Consider the following 20,345-nt stretch of genomic DNA (forward strand, 5'->3'; position numbering starts at 1 on the left):
CTACGAATATGTTGTAAATACCTAGAAAAATTCTAATTTAATTATCACATCTGTAAATACTGTAAAAATTTTTCTCTTAATGCAAATTTTACACATTTTGGTCACCAATAAACTTATTTAAGCATCACCCATCTGAGCGCCCACACCACCAACCCTCAAGTTAACCATCCCAATTGATATCGACTAAGTACCTTATCAGTCTGTAGTAATAATCTAACCGATAAACAAACCACAGGTACCAGATAAGCTTATTGCCAGTGTATTGTAAAAGCTGTATTTGTGAAGCAGGATTAAACAGGGTGTTAAAAAAGTGCCAGGATGGCGTCCAGAAAGGAACTTGATATGGGGATGAAGTGTATTAAGTATATGCTTTGCGTCTCCAACTTAATGTTTGTGGTAAGTTATGGGATTTCGCTTCTAGTTATATACATATGTATTTTAATGCTAATATAAATATATTTTCATCAAATTGCCACAGGTTAATTCAGGATATTGAATGTTATATTTTCTATCTTCATGGCAGTGTATCAAATTTCGTTATCTAGAACAGGTTTCCTGTATAAACCCAGGAATTAGTTTTTATTTCGCCATCTTTATTGAAATTAACTTTCTGATTAGTTTTCTGAATTTTAATTTTTCGGTTCACCTACGTAGTATCTACGGCTTACCTACGCGACACATAATAAATAATAATACTTAGATTATTTTATCATCATCAGCACCTTAAAAATGGTCTTTTAGGCATGCATTGCACACTTAAACTGAATATTTGCACAAACATGGTGATAACAGGTTTCTTATGAGATAAACATTTGACAATATCGGCTTATGACGTCATTAAGTATTGTTATTCATGATAGAACTTTTGCGAAAATCTCTAACCAAGTTTAAAGGGTAGAAATTTGAAGAAGTTTTTGTATCTTATTGTTAGTATCTGTCGGTCACACGAACGGACATTGCAGAAAATTTACTCCTACAACACGGTGCAGGTGGAGGGTCAACAATTTTAGAAGTGTTTAGGAGAGTTCTGGAAACATCTCTAAATTATTTTCCAACTTTGAGCGATTTTTTCTTAGTACATCATTGCCGAGACTAAGAAAAAGCCACCCTTAGAAGAAACTATAAATATCAAGTTTTAGTGTCTAGAATTTTTTAGAACTAACAGGTGGATTTCTGGGACCTTCTTTCTTCACAAATGAAAAAAAATTCTACAAGTGTCCAAAACTTTTGATTATTCTCGATCTATTTTTCCACCTGTATAACATTTTTTTACATCTAGAGGAATCCAAGAAAATGATTTCAAGAAGTATCCAGAGATATTCTAGAAATCCATGACTTGTTTTCGAACTCAGTCTTCAATACATTTGACAAAACTGAAATTTTTACTTATATTTTTTATCAGTACATGAATTGATCGTTTTCGGATCAATACTCGGACTGACCAAAGCTCAATCCACAGCCCAAATTGTAATTTTCAGATTGTAGGAATCCTCCTTATTTCAATTGGCTACACAGTGAAAGCCATATATCACAACTTTGATGATTTCCTGGAAGATCACTACTATCATCCCTCCTCTTTGGCTATCGTAATCGGTTTCTTCATTTTCGGCATTGCCTTCCTGGGGTGCGTTGGAGCTTTAAAAGAAAGCACCTTTATAGTCAACACCGTAAGACTTCTTTTAAAACCACAAAAGTATTTTTAATGGACTTGAGTTTCAGTATGCATTCTTCCTGACTTTAGTTCTTATCCTGCAAATATCCGCCAGTATTGCCGCATATGCTATGAGGTCCAATATCTACAATACCATTTCTAGGAACATGCATGATGCTATGATCAATTATGATAGAGAATACAATGCTTTTGCCTGGAATTCCACACAGTACAATGTGAGTAATGAGGAATAATGACTATTTATATACTTTAACTAAAATATTCAGTTACAATGCTGCGGTATTGAGAAAAACACCGATTGGAATGACTCTCTGAGCTACATAAATAATTCATATTATGAATTGGTCCCTGTAAACGTGAATGGATCGTTTGGCATCATCTACGTCCCACTTAGTTGCTTCCGAAATGAAACAGATCGTAGCTACGAGAACGTGTATCCCACTGGATGTTTGCCACGTTTGAGTTACATTGTGTCTCAATGTGCTCTTCTTCTTGGTGTTGGAGCTCTATGTGTGGCTTTTATCCAGGTAAGATGAACTGTTAACGGTGTATGTTTTTAATTAGGGTTGAATAACTTTGGATGGGCCACAGGTGACCTTTGAGTGAGGGCAGATGATCTAGGGGTCAGATCAGGCGACCTTTGTTTTTTGGAAAAGATACGTTAATATGTTTTCATACAAAAAATCAAAAATCACTAGTCTTTGATAAAATATGAAAAAATCACAATTTTTTTTGTGACGTCCTAGTTATTCTATAAATTCCTTTGATGATTTTTCCATTTATATAGGTGCTCGGCATTATTTTTGCATCGATGTTGGCCACATCCATAAGGAAGGTGAAAACTCAGAGATTGGTTGAAACCGAGCAGAGGAGACGTCACTTCTATAATCAAATGGTTAAGAACTCTCAACCTAGGAAGAGTCCTGAGTTATATACGCCCACAAATACAGACCTTTAGATATTAATATAATCTTATTTTCAATAGTTGTTAAAAATTAATTGTTTAATAAGAATCAAACCCTTGTTAGCTGATAATTGACAGTGAGATCAAGTGCATACAGGATTAATCTGCTACAAATCCTATGTTTGAACAAATAATCAAACCAACTTAATGTAATAGAATCCAACTTGAGTTTGAGTTGCCTTATAATCCAAAATGGTTCCCACGGCCCGGTTGACATCATTTCGAAGATATGTAGCGTCAAAAAATTGTCTAGAATTTACCTTAAGGATTTTTCCATACTTTTTCAAAAAAAAAGTTTTTTTTGTAATGACTCAAAAAAACTCTAATTGTTTCAAAGTCGCATCGAATTGGCTATTAAACTGCCTTAAATTTTTTCCATTTGACCATTTTTTTATCTCTTATAGTTCTCAAGATAGCTATCCTTATAGCGCCAATTTAGGCCACAGTCTATCGACTATTTACTGACTTGGACAGACACAATAAAAGACGGGAAACGCATTTGTAGAGAAATATCAGCGACTGTTATCAAATGCGCATTTGAGCTAAAAAATGGCAGTCTAACTTGCCAGAGGAATTGATTAAATTAGGTATCAATGCTGACGAGAATTTTATAAATTTTTCCGTGATTGGCGGTAGCTCAATAACAAAAACATTGGGTTTACCTTGGAGGTTTAACCTTTGGTTTAAAACAACGACTAAACGTATAATTTTACACCAATGATATTCGATTCTTTAAGCTGCAGGAGTAAGAGAAATTCAAAATCCTCACATTTGGTAAATATGTGAGTAGAATTGTTTATAGTCGTTTGAATTTTATGATCAAATGTGGAAATGAGTAGGAGATGAATGTACAATTCAGTTGCGGTTAAGATCCGTATTTATCAAACAACCCTTTGTAAGAATCTCTATGCGCCAGTCCTGCAATTATTCCAATAATGTGCGCATAATGTGTTCCCGCGCAATATATTATGTGCTGATGCGCATGCACCCCAGAGCATGATGCTAAATGAAATTCTAGAGTTCACTCAATCATTACAAAATGATTGCAAAAACTTACCAGAAAACCGGCGGTGGAAAATACTGCCCAGAGCTCTGAGCAATAAAATTGCCATTTAAGGACTTTATTCAGGGGCGGAACTCCCAGAAACTCAACTTTCTATATTCGTTTCAGTTTTATACGAGTATTATTAATAGAAAAATTGACCGTTAAATTTGATTTATTTTGCATATTACATATTTCAAAACTTGGAATGTGACGTCTCGCTTAGGTTAAGATAAAGTGAGTTCCCACTAAATCATGATGAAAGTTGTTCTAAGAGGCTATTTAGTTGTCAGCATTGCCACAGTGGACCATTTATTCCCCACGGCAGATTTATTATATGCAGGTATCATCAGTTCAGGTGGAAATGTAGGGATTGTGCAAGTGGGAGAAGGATCGTATAAAATTTAATAAGTCCCCGACAAAGACCAACGAAGTGGGTTGCGAGGCAGAGGCTCACGTGGGCGAAGTCAGTCCAGCGTTACTAGATCTCTCACCGTTTTAGAATTTTTACTAATATAAGTTTTAGTGATGGATTGATCGTTTTTTTTATTTATTTACATTGCTACTTTTTTGCTTTGATGTTTTAAAAAAATTCCATCGCCGTGAAGGCAACGAAATCGATACTAATCTAAACATCGAAGTGGAACTTACTCCGCCTACGTCAGCCGCTAGCCTCGCAAGCCACTCTAGATCTTTGTCGAAGGCATATTAAATCTTATGCGGTCCTTCTCGCACTTGCAGAATTCCTATATTTCCAATCGAACCAGCGATACCTGTAGAAGAGAAAAAATATAGTTCCTTGTGGCATTCCGACCGTGATTCCTTCTACCGACGACCTATATCTATTTTTGACACAATTATTATGTCATCTGCATATCTTTTTGTGCCAGACTTTACAAGAATATCTTGATAATTTTAAGTATTAAGCCGCTTCGGACTCGGGAACCTTTTAATAAATATATTCGAGATTTGAACGATATTCGTATGTGCGGCCGTAGAATGGCCATGAATTTTGCATCTAGAACTTTTTTGACGTACGCAGTTCTATTGCCAAAAAATTTCCAACTTATTGTTTCATACTGATAATGCTTAAGTTTTAGCTATTTGTAGAAAAGTGAATTTGTCGTCATCTGGACGTTTTAGGGCCCCCGCGGACTATTTGGCCGATAATTTAACTGGATCGCGGTGCATCATCATTGTGCATGCATTTATCGGCCGATTTACAATCGGGGGATGTCGCCACCCGGAAGGACTTTTTTTAGATTTATAAATATTATTAAAATTTTTATAAAAGCCTGAAAGTGAAATGGTTCCAAATGAATAAAGAAGAATTAAAATATGCCAAAATATTGAATAATTTTACCTTTTTTTCTAGTTTTTTCGAGGTAAATAAGACACTTAAAACTCAATTACCTTTATTTAAAATTAATAGTTTCCCCTGGCGTGACGGGAACTTACACTTTGGATCAAGAGTTTATCCAGGGCGTCACACCATTTCACATCCTCTTTTCCATATTATATTACACCTCTCAAACTTGCGAAAATAAACGATAATTTGAATCTTGACTTATCATAGGACTTAACCATAATTAATTATACCACCTTTAAAAGTATAATAATCTATGTTGTAATTTAATATTATATACAGTTCACATTGAGAAATTTTATGTTATCCTTAAATTGTTACTAGAGTGAGATTAATATTAATATACATATATAAAAAAATTCTTAATAGATGGCTGTGGCGTCAAATGAGTTACGCAATATTGATATGGAGCTATAGAGAAACTCAAAATGGCAGCATTTTTTACACATTTTTACAGCAAAGTGAAGATAAAGAAAGTTAATATCTTAACATTGCCTAATCAGTTTTACGGGTAAGTCTCTTTAGTAACAATGCTGCCTAAAACACAATACGATCGATTTTGGGTAACAGGGCAGTAGGAAAGGAGGACAAGTTTGGTTATGCTTAATCGATCTACAGAATCGATTTCTTATTGAATTTACTTAAAAACATTTTGTAGGTAGACTTTTAAAGTACTAGAGAAAAATGGAGGGGGGAAACAACAGCAACAATAATTTTTATAGAAGATTCTCTCATATATTGCTTTTCCTAATTTTGCAACAAAATTAAATCGCTACTGTCTTTATACAATACTGCGGTGCAACCTCAGAAAACAGAAGTTCTAACATTGGAAGCGAAAAATATGCAAAGGGGATTTTTACGTTACAGACTACCCTAACTTTACGACACACAATTCTTGTTCATAATTCGTGTCTTATTTATTAGAATTTGTCTTGTAGATTACAACTAGTATGTACAACATTCATATGAGCATCGTGTTACCGTCCATTTACAACGTCAACACCTAACTGGGTTCAATTTGTCAAAAATTTAACAGATTTAATTATAATCTGAAATAGAATTTTAATGTTTATGATAATAACATCGATCCAAACTCAACAAGTTTATTAAGTTATAGCTGGCTTCCATTTAATTAGGTTCAGGTTAGTTCAGGTTCTCATTCAAAATCTCTTTCAATTTAACACATTTTTTCGAAAATAAGGAAGATAGACCAAAATGGTGTGGAAAAAGACATTCATTTTTCTGTTGAATTTGAAATATTTATTAAAGAATGAAATATAGTTATTTTTGATATTTTCGAAATTGTTAAAAAAATTTCAGATTTTTGAATATTAAAAAATTGATACTGCTTGTCAGATCATTCAAAACTAAGATAGCCAAGAACCAGATTTGTTTCTCTGTGTATATGTATATGTCAAACCATTTGGTAATTATAGGCACTTCTTAAATGTGAAAAATATAGAAATTTTCACCCGAATATTTTAAAAACTGTTTTGAAGACAAGATGATGTGTCATAAGAATTTCTCAGTTGTTTAAAAGTAAAATGCAAAGAATAAATATACTGAGGCCGTTATAGTAAAAAAAAGTATGGGCCAGTATTACTACACTTTTTTATTCGCGATCTTGTATATCTTGGTTTTTAATTTAAATTATACTCCGCAGTATTTTCTACAACTCCCTGTATTTACCATTTTTTTACATAACTTAGATTTTATTCATGTCGAAACTCCTTAGTGTAGATGGTCTTTTCTACTGCTAAAACTAGAAAACAGGAACTCACAATTAAGAAATTTATCATTTGTGCTGTTTTAACTCAGGATTATACAAGTCCAAATTCAGCGGTGTAGAAGGTTTTTTCTGATTTTACGGTTTAATATTCTCATCGAATTTTCAATCTTATAAGGGATTTGGCACATTCCCTTAAAGGAAACATTCTATACAAATCAAATTTGGAATTTTTAGCGTGTACGTAGAAATAGGTACAATGAATATGAAGTGCGTAATAAAATTACAAAAATGGAAATTTTCAAGCAAATTGGAAAAAAAAATAGAATTGAAATTTACTTGGAAATTTCCATTTTGTAATTTTAAATGGAAATTAATGTAATGAAGGTAAGGAATGTAATTTTAATTGAAAAAAAGGAAATTTGCAAACAAATTTCCATTTTGTAATTTTATTACGCACTTCATATTCATTGTGCCTACCAAATTTCTTCGTAAATGTTAAGAATTCGAAAATGAAACTATTCTCACGCAAAATCAATTTTTCTTTTAATTCAATCAATGTCATCGTTCTATCCTATGTTGCCGAATCCTGTGTAATGCTTTGACCTTCAACCATTCACAAATAAAGTAGAATATTCTAAGAATATTTTCAGACATAAGAAAATCATTTATAGACGAGCTTGAGAATCCTCACAAGAAGAATAGATTTAAGCAAGAAAATATACATATTTATATAAAGCAAGAGAATATAAAAAATAACTGCATGTGCCAAACTTCTTTGTTTTTTTTGTGTTTGATGAAAAAAAATGTTTTGTGTTCTTTTCAATTTTTCAAAAAATTTGTAATATGTTTTCGCAGATCGATCAAACGGTATCATTTTCAAAATTAAAACACTGAAAGAAATCAGAATAGTATGAATTTTATACTATTTTAAATTGGTTAAAAACACTTTAAATGTTTTTTATATTGTTTTTAGCTTATATTTTTTTTGAAACTTTTGATTGATTTGTGGACCGCCTAATTAAATGGAAGACAACATTAGTACAAATTTAGTTGTTCTCTTAAACTATGACGTTAACAGTGTTTCCAGGTGTTTGTTAGATAATTAAACAACTATTAGTTGAACAAAATTTTCTAGATTTGACGTTTTATTAGAATACCTTAAAAGAGGTAATAGATCAACAACAACTCTGTACATTCTGCGGTAGGAAGATCAGGAACTGGGATAGGTGGAAATGTTGCCATAGATCTTATATACCCAAACAGTATAATAAAATTTCATGGAATAGTTAGTATAAGCACATGATTTCCTGGAATCGCAACATTTATCATGTTTTAGGAACAGTAAAAAAATTACAGTTGAAATAAAGCTTCAGACTTAATAGGCTGATGCAGGCTACGAATTTTCGAATATTCCTTGTAACTTGAAGTTTGGAATACTATGCAATATCATACATTACTATTCCATGATCTAGGGAGAAACTTAAAAATATCGGAACCATTAGGTACTCAATTACCACTTTATGTTTAACTATATGCTAAGAGGATGTATGCGATGAATGCTAGAACACCCAAAGAAGGACCCATCCTCTGGTTTCCGCCATGTTGCATTGCCTCCGGATGTTCACCTGAAAATAAAAAAACCTTTACAGTTTCTTTTTTATTAAATAAAACTTTTCTTTAACTATAATAATCAGAAGAAGTCTTCTGCGTTGGTCAATAACTCAGAAAACGAATTGTTTCTCAAGCGTCAACTTTGCCCTTTAGTTTGTAGCTTACTTTAAAGAATGCGATAACTTTTAGTACGTAAGAATTGAAAGTTGAAATTGCTCGATTCGGAAGTTTTGCCATTAAAAGTACCGAACTATTTCCTAATGGAAGCGGTCGTCTGGTTGGCACCTGAGGAAATTAATTTAACTATAAGTAAGAATGGGATTTATGTAGGGTCATAAATTGTGTGTATACAAAAGTTGAAGTTGTTAGTTTGGCAATTAAGTTTCTCCACTCTTTACTGGTAGGTAAATATTAGAAAACTTGAAATGGAAGGCAGTGGAGTTATTAACTGAGTAATGGATTTAATAATGGATTTCAGATGTCAATAGTGAGTTGAAGAAATAATTGGGGAGAATTGTACAAATCTCAATTTTTTGTATTTAAATCTCTTTCGTCTGCTCATACTGTTTCGCAGTGTAAAGAAGAGGGTAATTAGATTCTCTCGAGAAATTCGTAATATTTTAAAAATTTCGAAAATTGCTAGCTACTGCTTCTTAGCCATTTTTTTAGCTGTTGTCATACTGACCTTAATAGTCTTTTGAGATGGAAATCTTCCAACTTTACCGTAAACAAAACTAGAAATAACCCACTAAAAACTTTAAACGTGTCAATACCGGTATTTCAAATAAAAAAGATTGGTAAAGTTAAATTGGGGAGCAGACCGGCAAATCGCTTCCGGGGAATTTAATAATTGTCAAGAAAGTAAAACTGGAAAATTCGTAATAACGACGGAATTTCGCCTGGGAAACTATTGAACAATGCCGTGCAATTACCTAATGAAAACGTCTATCGGGCGAAAATTGTCAAGGGAGAATAGTGACTGCAGTTAGAAACAATGTCTGATCAGTTCCGGGTAGTGCAGTCGATGGATTTCGGTAATGTAGGGTTTTAATGGACGAAATTGTGGAAAGTTTCCAGGTGATTTCGGGAGAGAGCGAACGGAGGAGGACAATGGAATATGTAGACATGTATTTATCGGAGACTATTAATCTATTGCATTTCCCAACAGAGTGATGAAGGACAAGAGTTTTCTAATAAATTATGTGTTTGCTCCAAAATATTTTGGATTTTCTTTCTGCTTTTTTTTCAAACTTAAAACACTGAAATAAGTCGGAATAATGTGAAATTTTTTCTGTCTCAAACCGGTTACTGATATTTTAGGTGTGTATTATATTGCCTTTTGCTCGTAATTTTTTTGAAATTCGTGACTAATGCATAGATCTGCTATTTAAATGGAAAACAACATTAATACAAATTTATCTGCCATCGCAGACTACAACTTGAAGAGAGTTTTGAGGTGTTTGGTGGATAACTAACTAAACAACTATTAGATAAATATATTCCCCTAGATCTGAGGCTATATTAGGATACCTCAAAGGAGGTAATAGAGCAACAAGAAGTCTGCACATTCTGAAGCAGAAAGATCAGTAACTGGGATAGATAGAAATTCGACGAATTTCGGAAATGTTGAGTTTTAACAGATGAAATTGTGGAAAGTTGCCAAGCGATTTTGGGGGAGAGCCAATGGAGGAGGACAATGGAATACATAGACATGTATTTATAGGGGAGTATGAACGTACTGTATTTCTCAAGAGAGCGATGGACAAGAGTTTTCCAATAAAGGATGTGTTTGTTCCAAAATAGTTTAGATCTTTGATCTTGTATTAAATAAACATTTAATTCTATCTATTCTTAGATGTTGGAATCCGAAATAACAATTTTACATATTCTAAGCTGATCGGAATCTTTGGATGAAAAAAGTTGAGATATGGGTACCTCTTTGGGATTCAAATTTATTCATTAATGTTCCCCTTAAATATAATTTATATCTGCTTTGTTTATAAAGGGTTTTATGATACTCTTTTGCAATCATAAAGTGATTGATTATGGACGTAGTATAATAAAGCAGGTGAAATTTAAATAATTAAGCAGTTAACAGATATGTTTACCGTAGGAATAACAATGACTAAGAAACGACAAAAAGCCGTTAGCTTGTAGTTTCTCTTCTTAGCTTTTCATCTTCTTGAGCGTACACTCAAACTACTCGTTACAACATCCCTATTAACCCTATACATGCCTAAATTACAAATATCTGGCAATATTTGACTGAGCAGCCCCCCTCATAATAGGACAATATTTGCTCTAATTAAGCCACTTTTCCAGCTCCCTTCCAAAATCCTGTAACAGTTTGTACGACACGACGCCTTTAATAACCGCTTTCTAGTTTATACACGACGACGTCAGTTCAAGGGGTTGTGTGTTGATGTAGTTTCCAAAATTAAAGGGTCACGCCCTTAAGCCGCTGATACGTCTAACCCGATTCGATTATCTTTACCGCCCTAACGGCCTTTGAGTTGTATTTTCGCCTATCTGTCCGAAGATCTCTAATGGGAGACAGTTGGGGCATATTCTGTTAGCAAACAGTTTTAGAGGAAGTTTGGCTGTGTTGCTAATGAAGCTCTGAGGATGATACAATATTATATTCGGATATGGACGAAGAATGGGAGTTCTAGATAGACGTCAATGGCATCGGTGTCGAGTAACGATTTATTGAACCGTGTGCATTAAACCTAGAGTAAGCTTCCTATAATTATTTAACGAATGAGTGTATTAATGACGGCGATTAATAATCCAGACAATTTAGGAAAGTATATTGAGTACGTTAATAGAAGTCGAGGTTATTAATCGCTCATTAATGAACGTGTTAGTTACAACATTTTCCCGGCAATTACATTCGATTTGTATTCAATGCGATTATTTCAACTTACTAAGAGGCATAGTTTTAGTAAGTAGTCTGACTACTTTGTATTTGCGCTTTCGTACAACATTGATAACTTATGTTAGAAATGAAAATCTTTATAACTATGGGATAATAATCACGTGGAAAGTGTGCCACGAACTGCGATTGATTAGATGCAATCGGCATATATGGCCTACTTATCAAATACGCAAAATCATAGATTAATAGGGGTCGTTAATGAATTATTTTGTGTGCGTTAAAGGAACGTGTGAACTTATTTGATGGAAAAGGAATTTAATTAATAACAACGCAGATGCTTCAGAATAGGGATAATTTAATCCAAATCCTAAATCCTAAAATCCAAATCTTAAATGCTTAATATAACTCCTGGAAACATTGATTAGATTTCTGCTCGAATACCAGGCAATAATTGATTGCGTGATTTCAGAGAACTTCGAGATATGCACGATTGGGAGGTCAGAAAGCGCCTTTTTAAAGATTTAAAGTGTCTTCCGATTTCAGGAGAAGCGATTCTTGGAAACGTATAGCTATGTGTTAATACAAAGTTTGGGCAACATCGTTAAGTGATGGAATATAATATATTCTGTTACTCTAATTTATTAAAAATCTTCTTCTTGATTGTTACACTTAAAATTCCAAAATTCGTCTAATGGGCAATTAAATTGCCTTGTTAAAAGTTAACCGAAGGAGACAGAACAAAATTGACTTTCCTTGTAGCCTGTATGCCAAAGTAATCCGAACTTCCAATCGAGAGGAAAAATTCATGAACTTCGACCTGAAAGGCGCGGCTGCTGGGGAAGTTTGAATTTAAACTTACCCCGAGATAAGATAAGCCCGGACGCAACCAACATAAATAACCGATTTCAAATCTATCTAAATTAATGTCATCCAAATAAAACAGCCTAAATAAATAGCAAGCGACCAATCTTTGCGCCCTAACTTCGGGAGCAATTAATCAAACCCGTCAGAGTGTTATTAACTTTGGAAAATACGTATTACAAATCGAATTTGGGGCTCCTGATTGTACAAATTTCCGGGTTTGTTTATGGAAAAAACCTCTTTAGCTGCTCCAGGATCTTTTATGCGTTTTTGCCTCCCCCCGTATTTCACAAGGGTTGATTAATTGCCGACCGTGTAAAAACTTATGAAAATAAAACACTACTTACCGTTTAAAACGTGGACAGTAACGTTGGCAGGCCTGGCATTTGATGGATTACACTGGTAGTTTCCAGAATCAGTTGGGCGGGCCTTTTGGATCAGCAAAACACTACGGCTTGTCTCTCCCCGTTCGGTTGCAACACTCACACCTCCCCTTGAACTCGAGTAACTGATTATCTAAGAACAATAGTCCTTGTGTTAGTTCCAGTTCTGATTAAATTGATGAAGAAGCTTTAAGGTGATGGAGGATTCCAGTTAATAAATATATAATTTCCAGAGAATAAGGTTATCGACCATTTGGTTGTTCTGCCCTTGTTGACAAAAACACTTAAATCTATACATTTGGAAATGCTCTAATAGAGTGGTTGAAGGGAAAGGAAAGCGGGATAGTCCTGTAAAGGTAAGAAGTAGCAGGGCTTAGTGCTTGAAAAGATAACCAAGTACGGACCCGTATGCTGACGAGTAGTAATCCCAATAAAACTTTTAGAGAATAAAAATAGGACTGCGGCGGTGGAAAGTACCTATAGATTAGGGAGATGGGTTTTATCGCCGCCTTCCAAAAAACGGAAACTGTCTTTCTTGCAGGCAGACCTAGGATTACAACAATGTAATTAATCACTACACGGTAATTAATAGCAGTCCTGATGTAAAGTACCTCAGAGTTTGCCTGTACAAAGATTAGCATATAACTATATATGCAATAAATCTAATTGAAAAACTTAGTGGCATGATCAATACAGTAACTTGCGAGGATTACTTCAAAATTGGAGGTTAAAAATATCTTAAGAGAACATTATTAACGAGAGCCGGGTTATCTGCAACAAGATAAATTTATTAATGTCAGAACCTCCGTTTCTATTATGGAACCTATTTAGTGTGACATGTGATTCACTACGTAATGTAACTAGCAACATGTTAAAACGACCTGTAGCCGCCGGTTGCAGTCATAAACGTATTTTTCGAGGCCGGGAAGAGAAGATATCCATGCCCCACATGTGGGTCATTGAAATTTTACACGGGTAAACCCGCTTCCGGCAATGAAACGGTGATGCGAAAAATACTTGGGCGGGTTCTATACTTAGAGATCGAAAAATTCAACACCAACACCATTTGATTAGATAGAAATTCGCCATAATGGTCGATTCTCTTGGGCCTAAAAGTAACAGCGTAAGTTTAGCAAGTAAGTCCATTCGCTTCGAAATCTTCTTATGTGCCAAGAAAAGGCGTTTACGACCAATGCAATGGCGTTACGTGTGTCATTTTTGTGTTTATACGGATCCATCATAAGTCACCAATAATCTTTTTCCTTAACAATTTTCTACTCAAGTTACTACTAAGATTCTGTACCAACGGAATTTTCAAGTAGAACAGATAATATATGGCATTTCGATTCGATGTGCTTCTTTCATTATTCATTGCTTTCTTGTTAAGATCGTAGCAAAAGTTGATTGAAATTTTATTTAACATAATCTTTACATACATAATATACTATTCTTTTCCATTTCTACATTTTGCAGAAGCAAAACTCGGTGAACTACTTTATCCAAACCAGAGCAGGTCTGTTTGCATGTGAGTATGTAAATAAAGGGTTTTTAATCCGAATAGAGGAAAAGTATCTCACTTTGGTTGTGTGCAACCACCGTTACTGGCAAACACACAGCTGTCAAGTAATCTCTTTTATTTTTTACACCTCGTTGGGCTGGCAGACTACCTCATTTCCTTCCGGCTGCACTGCAGTGACCCAAATTGCATGTTTTGCATTTTTCAAAACTTTTCGTGTCCGCCAGAGTGGCTCTTAACCCTTCTTGTAATGAAATTCCTACTAACTAGCTCCGGTTTAAATAATTCATTACACCATTTAGCAATCTCAACCCTGATTAAGGACCATAATCAGCAAAACACTTCCTCCCCCTCTTGTAACAAATTCGCCTAAATATATCGAAAGCAGTTATAAGTAATCAAGCGACGCACCCTTATCCCGACTATCGGTCTACCACAGCCCAACTGCGACCCCCGGCTTAGGGGTGAGAAATTGATACACTTTCCGAAAACTATTTCCAACTTGGGCCGCCTCTATTTTAAGGCAGGAACTTAGGGATCTTCGGATATGACCAACTTTAGCCATATGATTTGTGGATTTTCTTGGTCCGTCCGAGTTTAGCTTTCAATTTCCTTTCGTATTTGTGTGAGGGTATACAACTGAAATTGGTACTAAAGCAAGGAAAGCACCCCAACATTAGTTTCCAATGTTTGCTGAAATTTGGGGTTTTGACAATAAGTCTCGTTTCAATAAACTTAATTAGGCCAAATACCAAAATCTCCTCAACCATCGATGTCTATCCAGTGGCGAATGTAGCAGTAAATCTCAGTGCAAAGCAAATTCATGTAGGTTGGATCAGAATAATCTAGGAGTTAGGGACTCAATTAAAGTCTACTATGTAGGTCTTTCCAGTAGAATGTAAAAATTCTTTCAAAAGTAGCATATTATTTGGGGGGTTTTCCTGAGTTGCTTGACCCTTTATAAAATTTATTTGGAACGATAGTGTCTTTGGAAAACCGGCATATTAATTTCACATTTCTTAGAATAATCTTTGAAGTTCTCAACTTTTCGAAAGTCAGTAGCGTAGATTCTCCAAAAATAGTATGTTCTTGTTGCAGGAAAATCACGAGGGTTTTAACCCTCTTAAAAGGAAAAAATGTTTTTGTTAATGAAAGGGTGAAATTTCCTTAAAATTTGATTGGTCACAATAAAATTTTTTAATTGATAAAAAAGTCAATTGATTCTTCAAAATGACGGGGAGACTCGATTTAAAAGATATTGCTAGATGAGATTGGGTTTTTTGAACTTAACCATAAATGGAACTCAAACCTAAAAATTCTGAGCGATCTCTGAATTCGCTTTAAATAGCTGTTCACTTACATATAAAGAAGTCAAGAATTTCTTTGCGCTTAACTCGAGAGTCAAAGAGATTATTCACGTGTTCAGTTTTAATATGGTTAGGTATTTTAATTTTTCTTTTTGCTAGAGACGAAAATAGATATACACTTATAGTTTTTTCTCAACAAGAGTAAAGTACCACATCATACATTCATCACAATGACAACTTTGACCTTTCCGACTTACCGCATCATTGTGATTCCAAAATATATAGGCAGGGGGCTCTGGGCTGTGCCGGACCACGCACGTCAAGTTGATGGTGCTTCCCCGATCGATGAAGAGCTCCGGTCCACCCACGATCTCTGTGTCGGGCTCTGGAACATTAAAAATTAACATTTGCATTACCATAGAGCCAAGAAAACCTTGTTTAACTTTAAACACACTCCGAATATTATATGAATAAAAAAAGTAGTTTTTACATTGTTCCTCCATTTAGATTTGTTAAACCCTAGCTGCAAATCAGAGGCAATTTCTCTAACAATCTAATTTGATGCTTGTGAAAAGGCCCAACTAACCTGACTAACGACTCGCTTTGAACAATGACAAAGTCACTACTGAAATCGCTGATCCAAACTCAGCTACACACAATTTAGAGTTTTCAGAGGCTGCTCCCAATTAGCCCAATCCAGGAACCTAATTATTACTCAATGGTTTTCGTATTGGCGAAACGTCCCAAATCTGTCCGCAGAATTGGGAAACCTCGATGATAGAGTAGAGTATAAAACATAATTGCTCTAACTATTAAAGTGAGTAAATTCCTGGGTTTTAATGGGACGATGGGTTTGATGTGCAATTAAGCGTATTACCAATTTCGCTTAAAAACATGTTTGTGTATGCATTCCAGACTACGGCCACTGTTAATGGTTTGGTCCATTTAGATATTTTTAATTTTGTTTTGAGGTTAGGATTTAAAGGTAGGGGTTTAAAGCCGCAATGGTCACCTGTATTGGAAATAGCTATTAGTGAAATCAGTTTAGGTAAATACCACTTTATGTAAATTATAAAAAATTTTTGATTTGCAACATGTTTCACAGAAAATGATTGTTCCTCAATTTTGAGCTGCATATGGCATGTAATGCCATAAGAAGTGCAATTGGTAAATTACCTAAACTCGTTGATTGAAGATGTGAGAACGTACGCTTAACAACACCAGCCGCGGAAATTTTGAAAAATAGTTCATCATGTTCAACTTCAAGCTCCGTGAAGGATTTTCACATGCCAATAGTGGAGAAAATTGCAAGATATATACTCTTTGGGCATAATTGTCAGGGGAAATATTCTCAGCATTGTCCGGGCTAACACTCCTAAAACAAAATCTCTGCATTGTAACTGACAAAAACTGCCGGGATTTTACAGTTCAATTAATCATGAAATCCCTAGAATGAAACTGCCAGCAAAGCGATTTTAATTTTTATTTCCGTCTTCGGGAAACTAATTTGCCGAGTCTGAAGAAAAATTAATTACCCAATTATCTAAAGTAAATTTTACATAACGGTTAAAAAATTCTGGATATAGAGCGAAGACGCTCTGCCTTGGTGGTGCTCCAGTTTACGTTTTGTTAGTCTATTTTGCCTTAAGAAATATAATAGACCATTTGCCGTTTTTAAAGCTGTTTTAGTTTCTGTTTTTTGTCTCGGCTTTAATACACTCAATTCATTACTTCTTAATGGAATTTTAGACCGAGATACGAGATACCTCAAGGAATTTTCATCCTCTGATGTAATAAAGCTAAAGGCTTTTTTGCGACTACTTATATAAATGAGGCGGGTGAGATTCTAATGAATAAATGTTTTCCTTTTTGGGAGCTTGCAGCAAAGTTTGCTGTCATAAAATTTCGAATTTAATTAATTATTAAGAATTTACAACTTCTTCTCGGATTCTTTATGTGCCTTTATAAGGCTCGAGCTCATTAAACTTAACCCTTCTTACATCCTCAAAGTTTGGCATCAAATAACAAAACGGCCCTCGAAATGCCTTTTTCTTTTTCTCTTTAAATGTACAAATAAAAGCAGTTTTCCGGGAATCGAAAACCTGCCTTTGATACAACAACTGTTTGTTCTGGATTGTTTGATTAAAATATGAGAGGATTTGTTACGTATCGGGTTTTTTCCTTCTGCCCCAGTTTCGCTTGCTAAATATTCCATTAAACATTTCGGGAACAAAGTGGACGTAAAAGAAGTTTATCTCCGTCCTCTAATTGCCTTAAAGTAAATGAAAAGAGCAAATTAAGTTCAGCCAAGTTCAACACAATTTTTTCTCAATAAAAGGCAGTCAGTTTTAAATTCGGTCGAATCAAAGGAGGATTTTCTCAATTTAAGTTTGCAACTAATCTTACGAACTAAGTAGATTTTTTAGATTGACTATCGTGGCCTGTTTAAATAAGTAAGAAACCTCAACTTTTACCTGCAGCTATCCCTCCTTTGAATTCAGGACCAGGTAATGGTAAATGATAACCTAATTTTAACTTTGCCTCTCCCTTATTGCTGCTATGTATGTTTACACTGTAGTGCTTGGAAGGAAATAACAAAAAGACCAAAAGGCCATACAAACTCTAGTTAAAAGGATATACTAAAAATAATATTTCCTAATTTTGAGACTATTCAGTGACAGTTTTCTCCATTAAAACTGGTGACTAAACGGGTTCCATTTCGCAGCTAGTTGCACCTTGAAAGCAGGTATCCTCCTTTCAGAACTTTGTTCAGTTTTACAGGTGCATGTCATGTTCTCATGATTCTTTCGTCGTACATCAAAATTGGACAAAAATATGTATGAAACTAATTAGGAAATGCTATTTAATGTAACGAGCAGAATTTTGCGGGACCACTGAAGCGAGGTCCCGCAATATGACACTAGTTTATTATGCATGCAAAGCAAAATTATGCATTTCCTAACTGGTTACATAAGTAGCTATTTTATAAGCAGAATCAGTCCAAATTTCAGTGAAATAATTCCTGCGTTTTCAAATTTTGTTTTGAGATTTTGACAATTTGTTGGCTTAAATTAGTAAAATTTTTGTCAATTTACGTTCAGGTTAGTTCAAGTTGGATGGATGCCTGACGGCAGTCTCAAATTTGAAACGGGGTGAAGAGCGGGAACGGCGCTTAATTGGTATTCCCTGAGCCCCTCCAGGGCAAATCCCACACTCAGAGGACGAGCAACACCAACCACATCAAAGACCTCTAGTTAGTGCTTAACGCATTCACCTCATCGCCTACAAAAAAAATAGATGGTTACCCGAAGTAATGCCTGACGGCGGTTTCCGGAAGGGATGAGTGTGTGGAAAGAGGAAAGGGGGTTTTAGTGGGCATTCGGCAATAGCCAGTCAGTGAGTTCCACTCTGCCAGACCGAAGAAGATCTTACCATCAACGGTTTGGTGTGCGTAAAGCTCTATAAAAAAGTTGGATGGACGGATGGAATCTGCAATAAACTACTCCGTACTATTCCGAGTCTATTTTTTAGTTATGTTTTAACCCATTTGTAAACCTGCTCAGCTGAGAACAGTTGAGCCTCAACTCAAGAGACAAAGTTCCCCATTGCTAGTAAGTCGCGAAGCACAAATAAACTCTCGGAAATATAGTCGAAATCTTCAAAAAGATTTACACCTCTGAAAAACTTGCTGAGAACGTGCTAGAAAACACTTCGGGCATCCTCCAAGTTATTCAAAGATTTTCACATCTCCGAGATGAGTACCAAAGAGATGGCTTTCATTGAAATATTTTTCGGGCCAAAATTCAAAACGGCCAAACACGGATATAATTAAAACCAGAGATCAACTTTTCGTTGCTCTAAATCAATTCCCTAGACCTGAATTTCAATTTAGCTGTCGGATATCGGAACGGTGTATTAGCGACTCATGTTATTGACTTTTGGATTTTCTCCCTCGTGTCACGAAAGCGAAACAATTAACCTACATATGCGAAATTGAGTGTGTGCTTGATATCTCGATATCATCTATTAAGATCCCCAATGGGCGGCTTCTTCGTCGCAATCGAATGTTTCCGATTTCGTGAGTGATCTTTCGTGAATAGAGTTGCAGCGAGGTTGCCAAAGAACGCTTTGAGATTTCCGGTATGAAAACTGTTTTATATTGATTCCTTTGAGCCTCGAGGATTCAATTCCGGCGAATAGGTGTTTTCGGAATTTTTAGTTTTCACTCTGGAGCTGCGCCTCTGGTAAGAGGATTTGCTGCAATAAGTGTGGCAAAAAAATTATTTTATGAAATAGTAATCGTCCCAAGAGTCCTTTAAAAGCTCGGCTCCTAGTAGTTTCACCATGGCTTTCCTTAAAGTTACGAGGATAGTCCCAGAAGTACCCGACCTGACATGTAGATGGCGATTTTTTTCTTAAAAATGTGTTGAATTACAAAGACCTAACCTTAGAAACCTTATATTTAAAGTTCGAGGGTACTATGTTGATTTGGGTTTGTTTTGGAGCTATTTTTAGTGAACGCTTTTAGAGATTTTGTAAATTTAGAAAAAATTGGTTATCGATACGTGATTCAATACTTTCATTTGATAGGTCTTAGTCCATCCAACATTAAAGCGAAGTTAGATCCTAGTCTGGGTGAATCTGGTCCTTCGTTAACAACTGTAAAATATTAGGTGGCAGATTTTAAGCTGCCAAGGCGAACTCCGCAGCGGTCGACCCAAGAGGTGACCATTCCAGAAATTGTGGTGAAAATCCACAAACCTGAATTGGAAGACCGGGGGCTAAAATTACTTGAGTGAGCAGACATGATAGGCATTTTAAAAAGTATTGTACATCGCATTTTGACCGAACAATTGGATACGAGAAAGCTGTGGGCAAGATGAGTGCCGCGATTACTCGTAATTGAACAAAAACAATGCTGTGAGGATGTTTCAAGGGAGTGTTTGGCCATGTTTCGCAAAAACAAAGCCGAGTTTTTGTGTCGATTCATAATGATGGATGAAACATGAGTCCATC

The 20,345-nt window shown here is 35.2% G+C and overlaps 2 protein-coding genes across 4 annotated transcripts in view; one reads left to right on the top strand and one right to left on the bottom strand.

The window, feature by feature from the left end:
• Positions 1 to 204: 204 nt before the first annotated feature.
• LOC136409783 (CD63 antigen-like) lies at positions 205 to 2,794 on the top strand. Its single transcript, XM_066391565.1, has 5 exons — positions 205 to 396; positions 1,479 to 1,667; positions 1,720 to 1,887; positions 1,939 to 2,199; positions 2,460 to 2,794. The coding sequence occupies exons 1-5, from the start codon at positions 319 to 321 to the stop codon at positions 2,628 to 2,630; spliced, it is 867 nt and encodes a 288-aa protein (XP_066247662.1). The 5' UTR covers positions 205 to 318; the 3' UTR covers positions 2,631 to 2,794.
• Positions 2,795 to 7,707: 4,913 nt separating this feature from the next.
• The window catches only part of LOC136409784 (neurotrimin-like), a 168,608-nt gene continuing 155,970 nt past the window's right edge, over positions 7,708 to 20,345 (bottom strand). For 2 of the 3 annotated variants that reach the window (XM_066391567.1, XM_066391566.1), the window contains 3 exons: positions 15,587 to 15,714; positions 12,471 to 12,639; positions 7,708 to 8,398 (listed from right to left, as the gene is read on the bottom strand). In XM_066391567.1, the coding sequence (XP_066247664.1) occupies positions 8,298 to 8,398; positions 12,471 to 12,639; positions 15,587 to 15,714 (398 nt within the window). In that variant the 3' untranslated portion in view covers positions 7,708 to 8,297. The remainder of the gene's footprint in view (positions 8,399 to 12,470; positions 12,640 to 15,586; positions 15,715 to 20,345) is intronic. The other variant, XM_066391568.1, reaches the window with a different exon arrangement.

Source organism: Euwallacea similis, chromosome 7 (assembly GCF_039881205.1).
Source record: "Euwallacea similis isolate ESF13 chromosome 7, ESF131.1, whole genome shotgun sequence".
NCBI lineage: Eukaryota > Metazoa > Arthropoda > Insecta > Coleoptera > Curculionidae > Euwallacea > Euwallacea similis.

Excerpts from the sequence above, each read along its gene's own strand:
- LOC136409783 (XM_066391565.1), top strand. The coding sequence starts at position 319 with ATGGCGTCCAGAAAGGAACTTGATATGGGGATGAAGTGTATTAAGTAT. Across the intron at positions 397-1,478 it reads TCTCCAACTTAATGTTTGTG|ATTGTAGGAATCCTCCTTAT; the intron begins GTAAGTTATGGG and ends TGTAATTTTCAG. Across the intron at positions 1,888-1,938 it reads GGAATTCCACACAGTACAAT|TTACAATGCTGCGGTATTGA; the intron begins GTGAGTAATGAG and ends TAAAATATTCAG.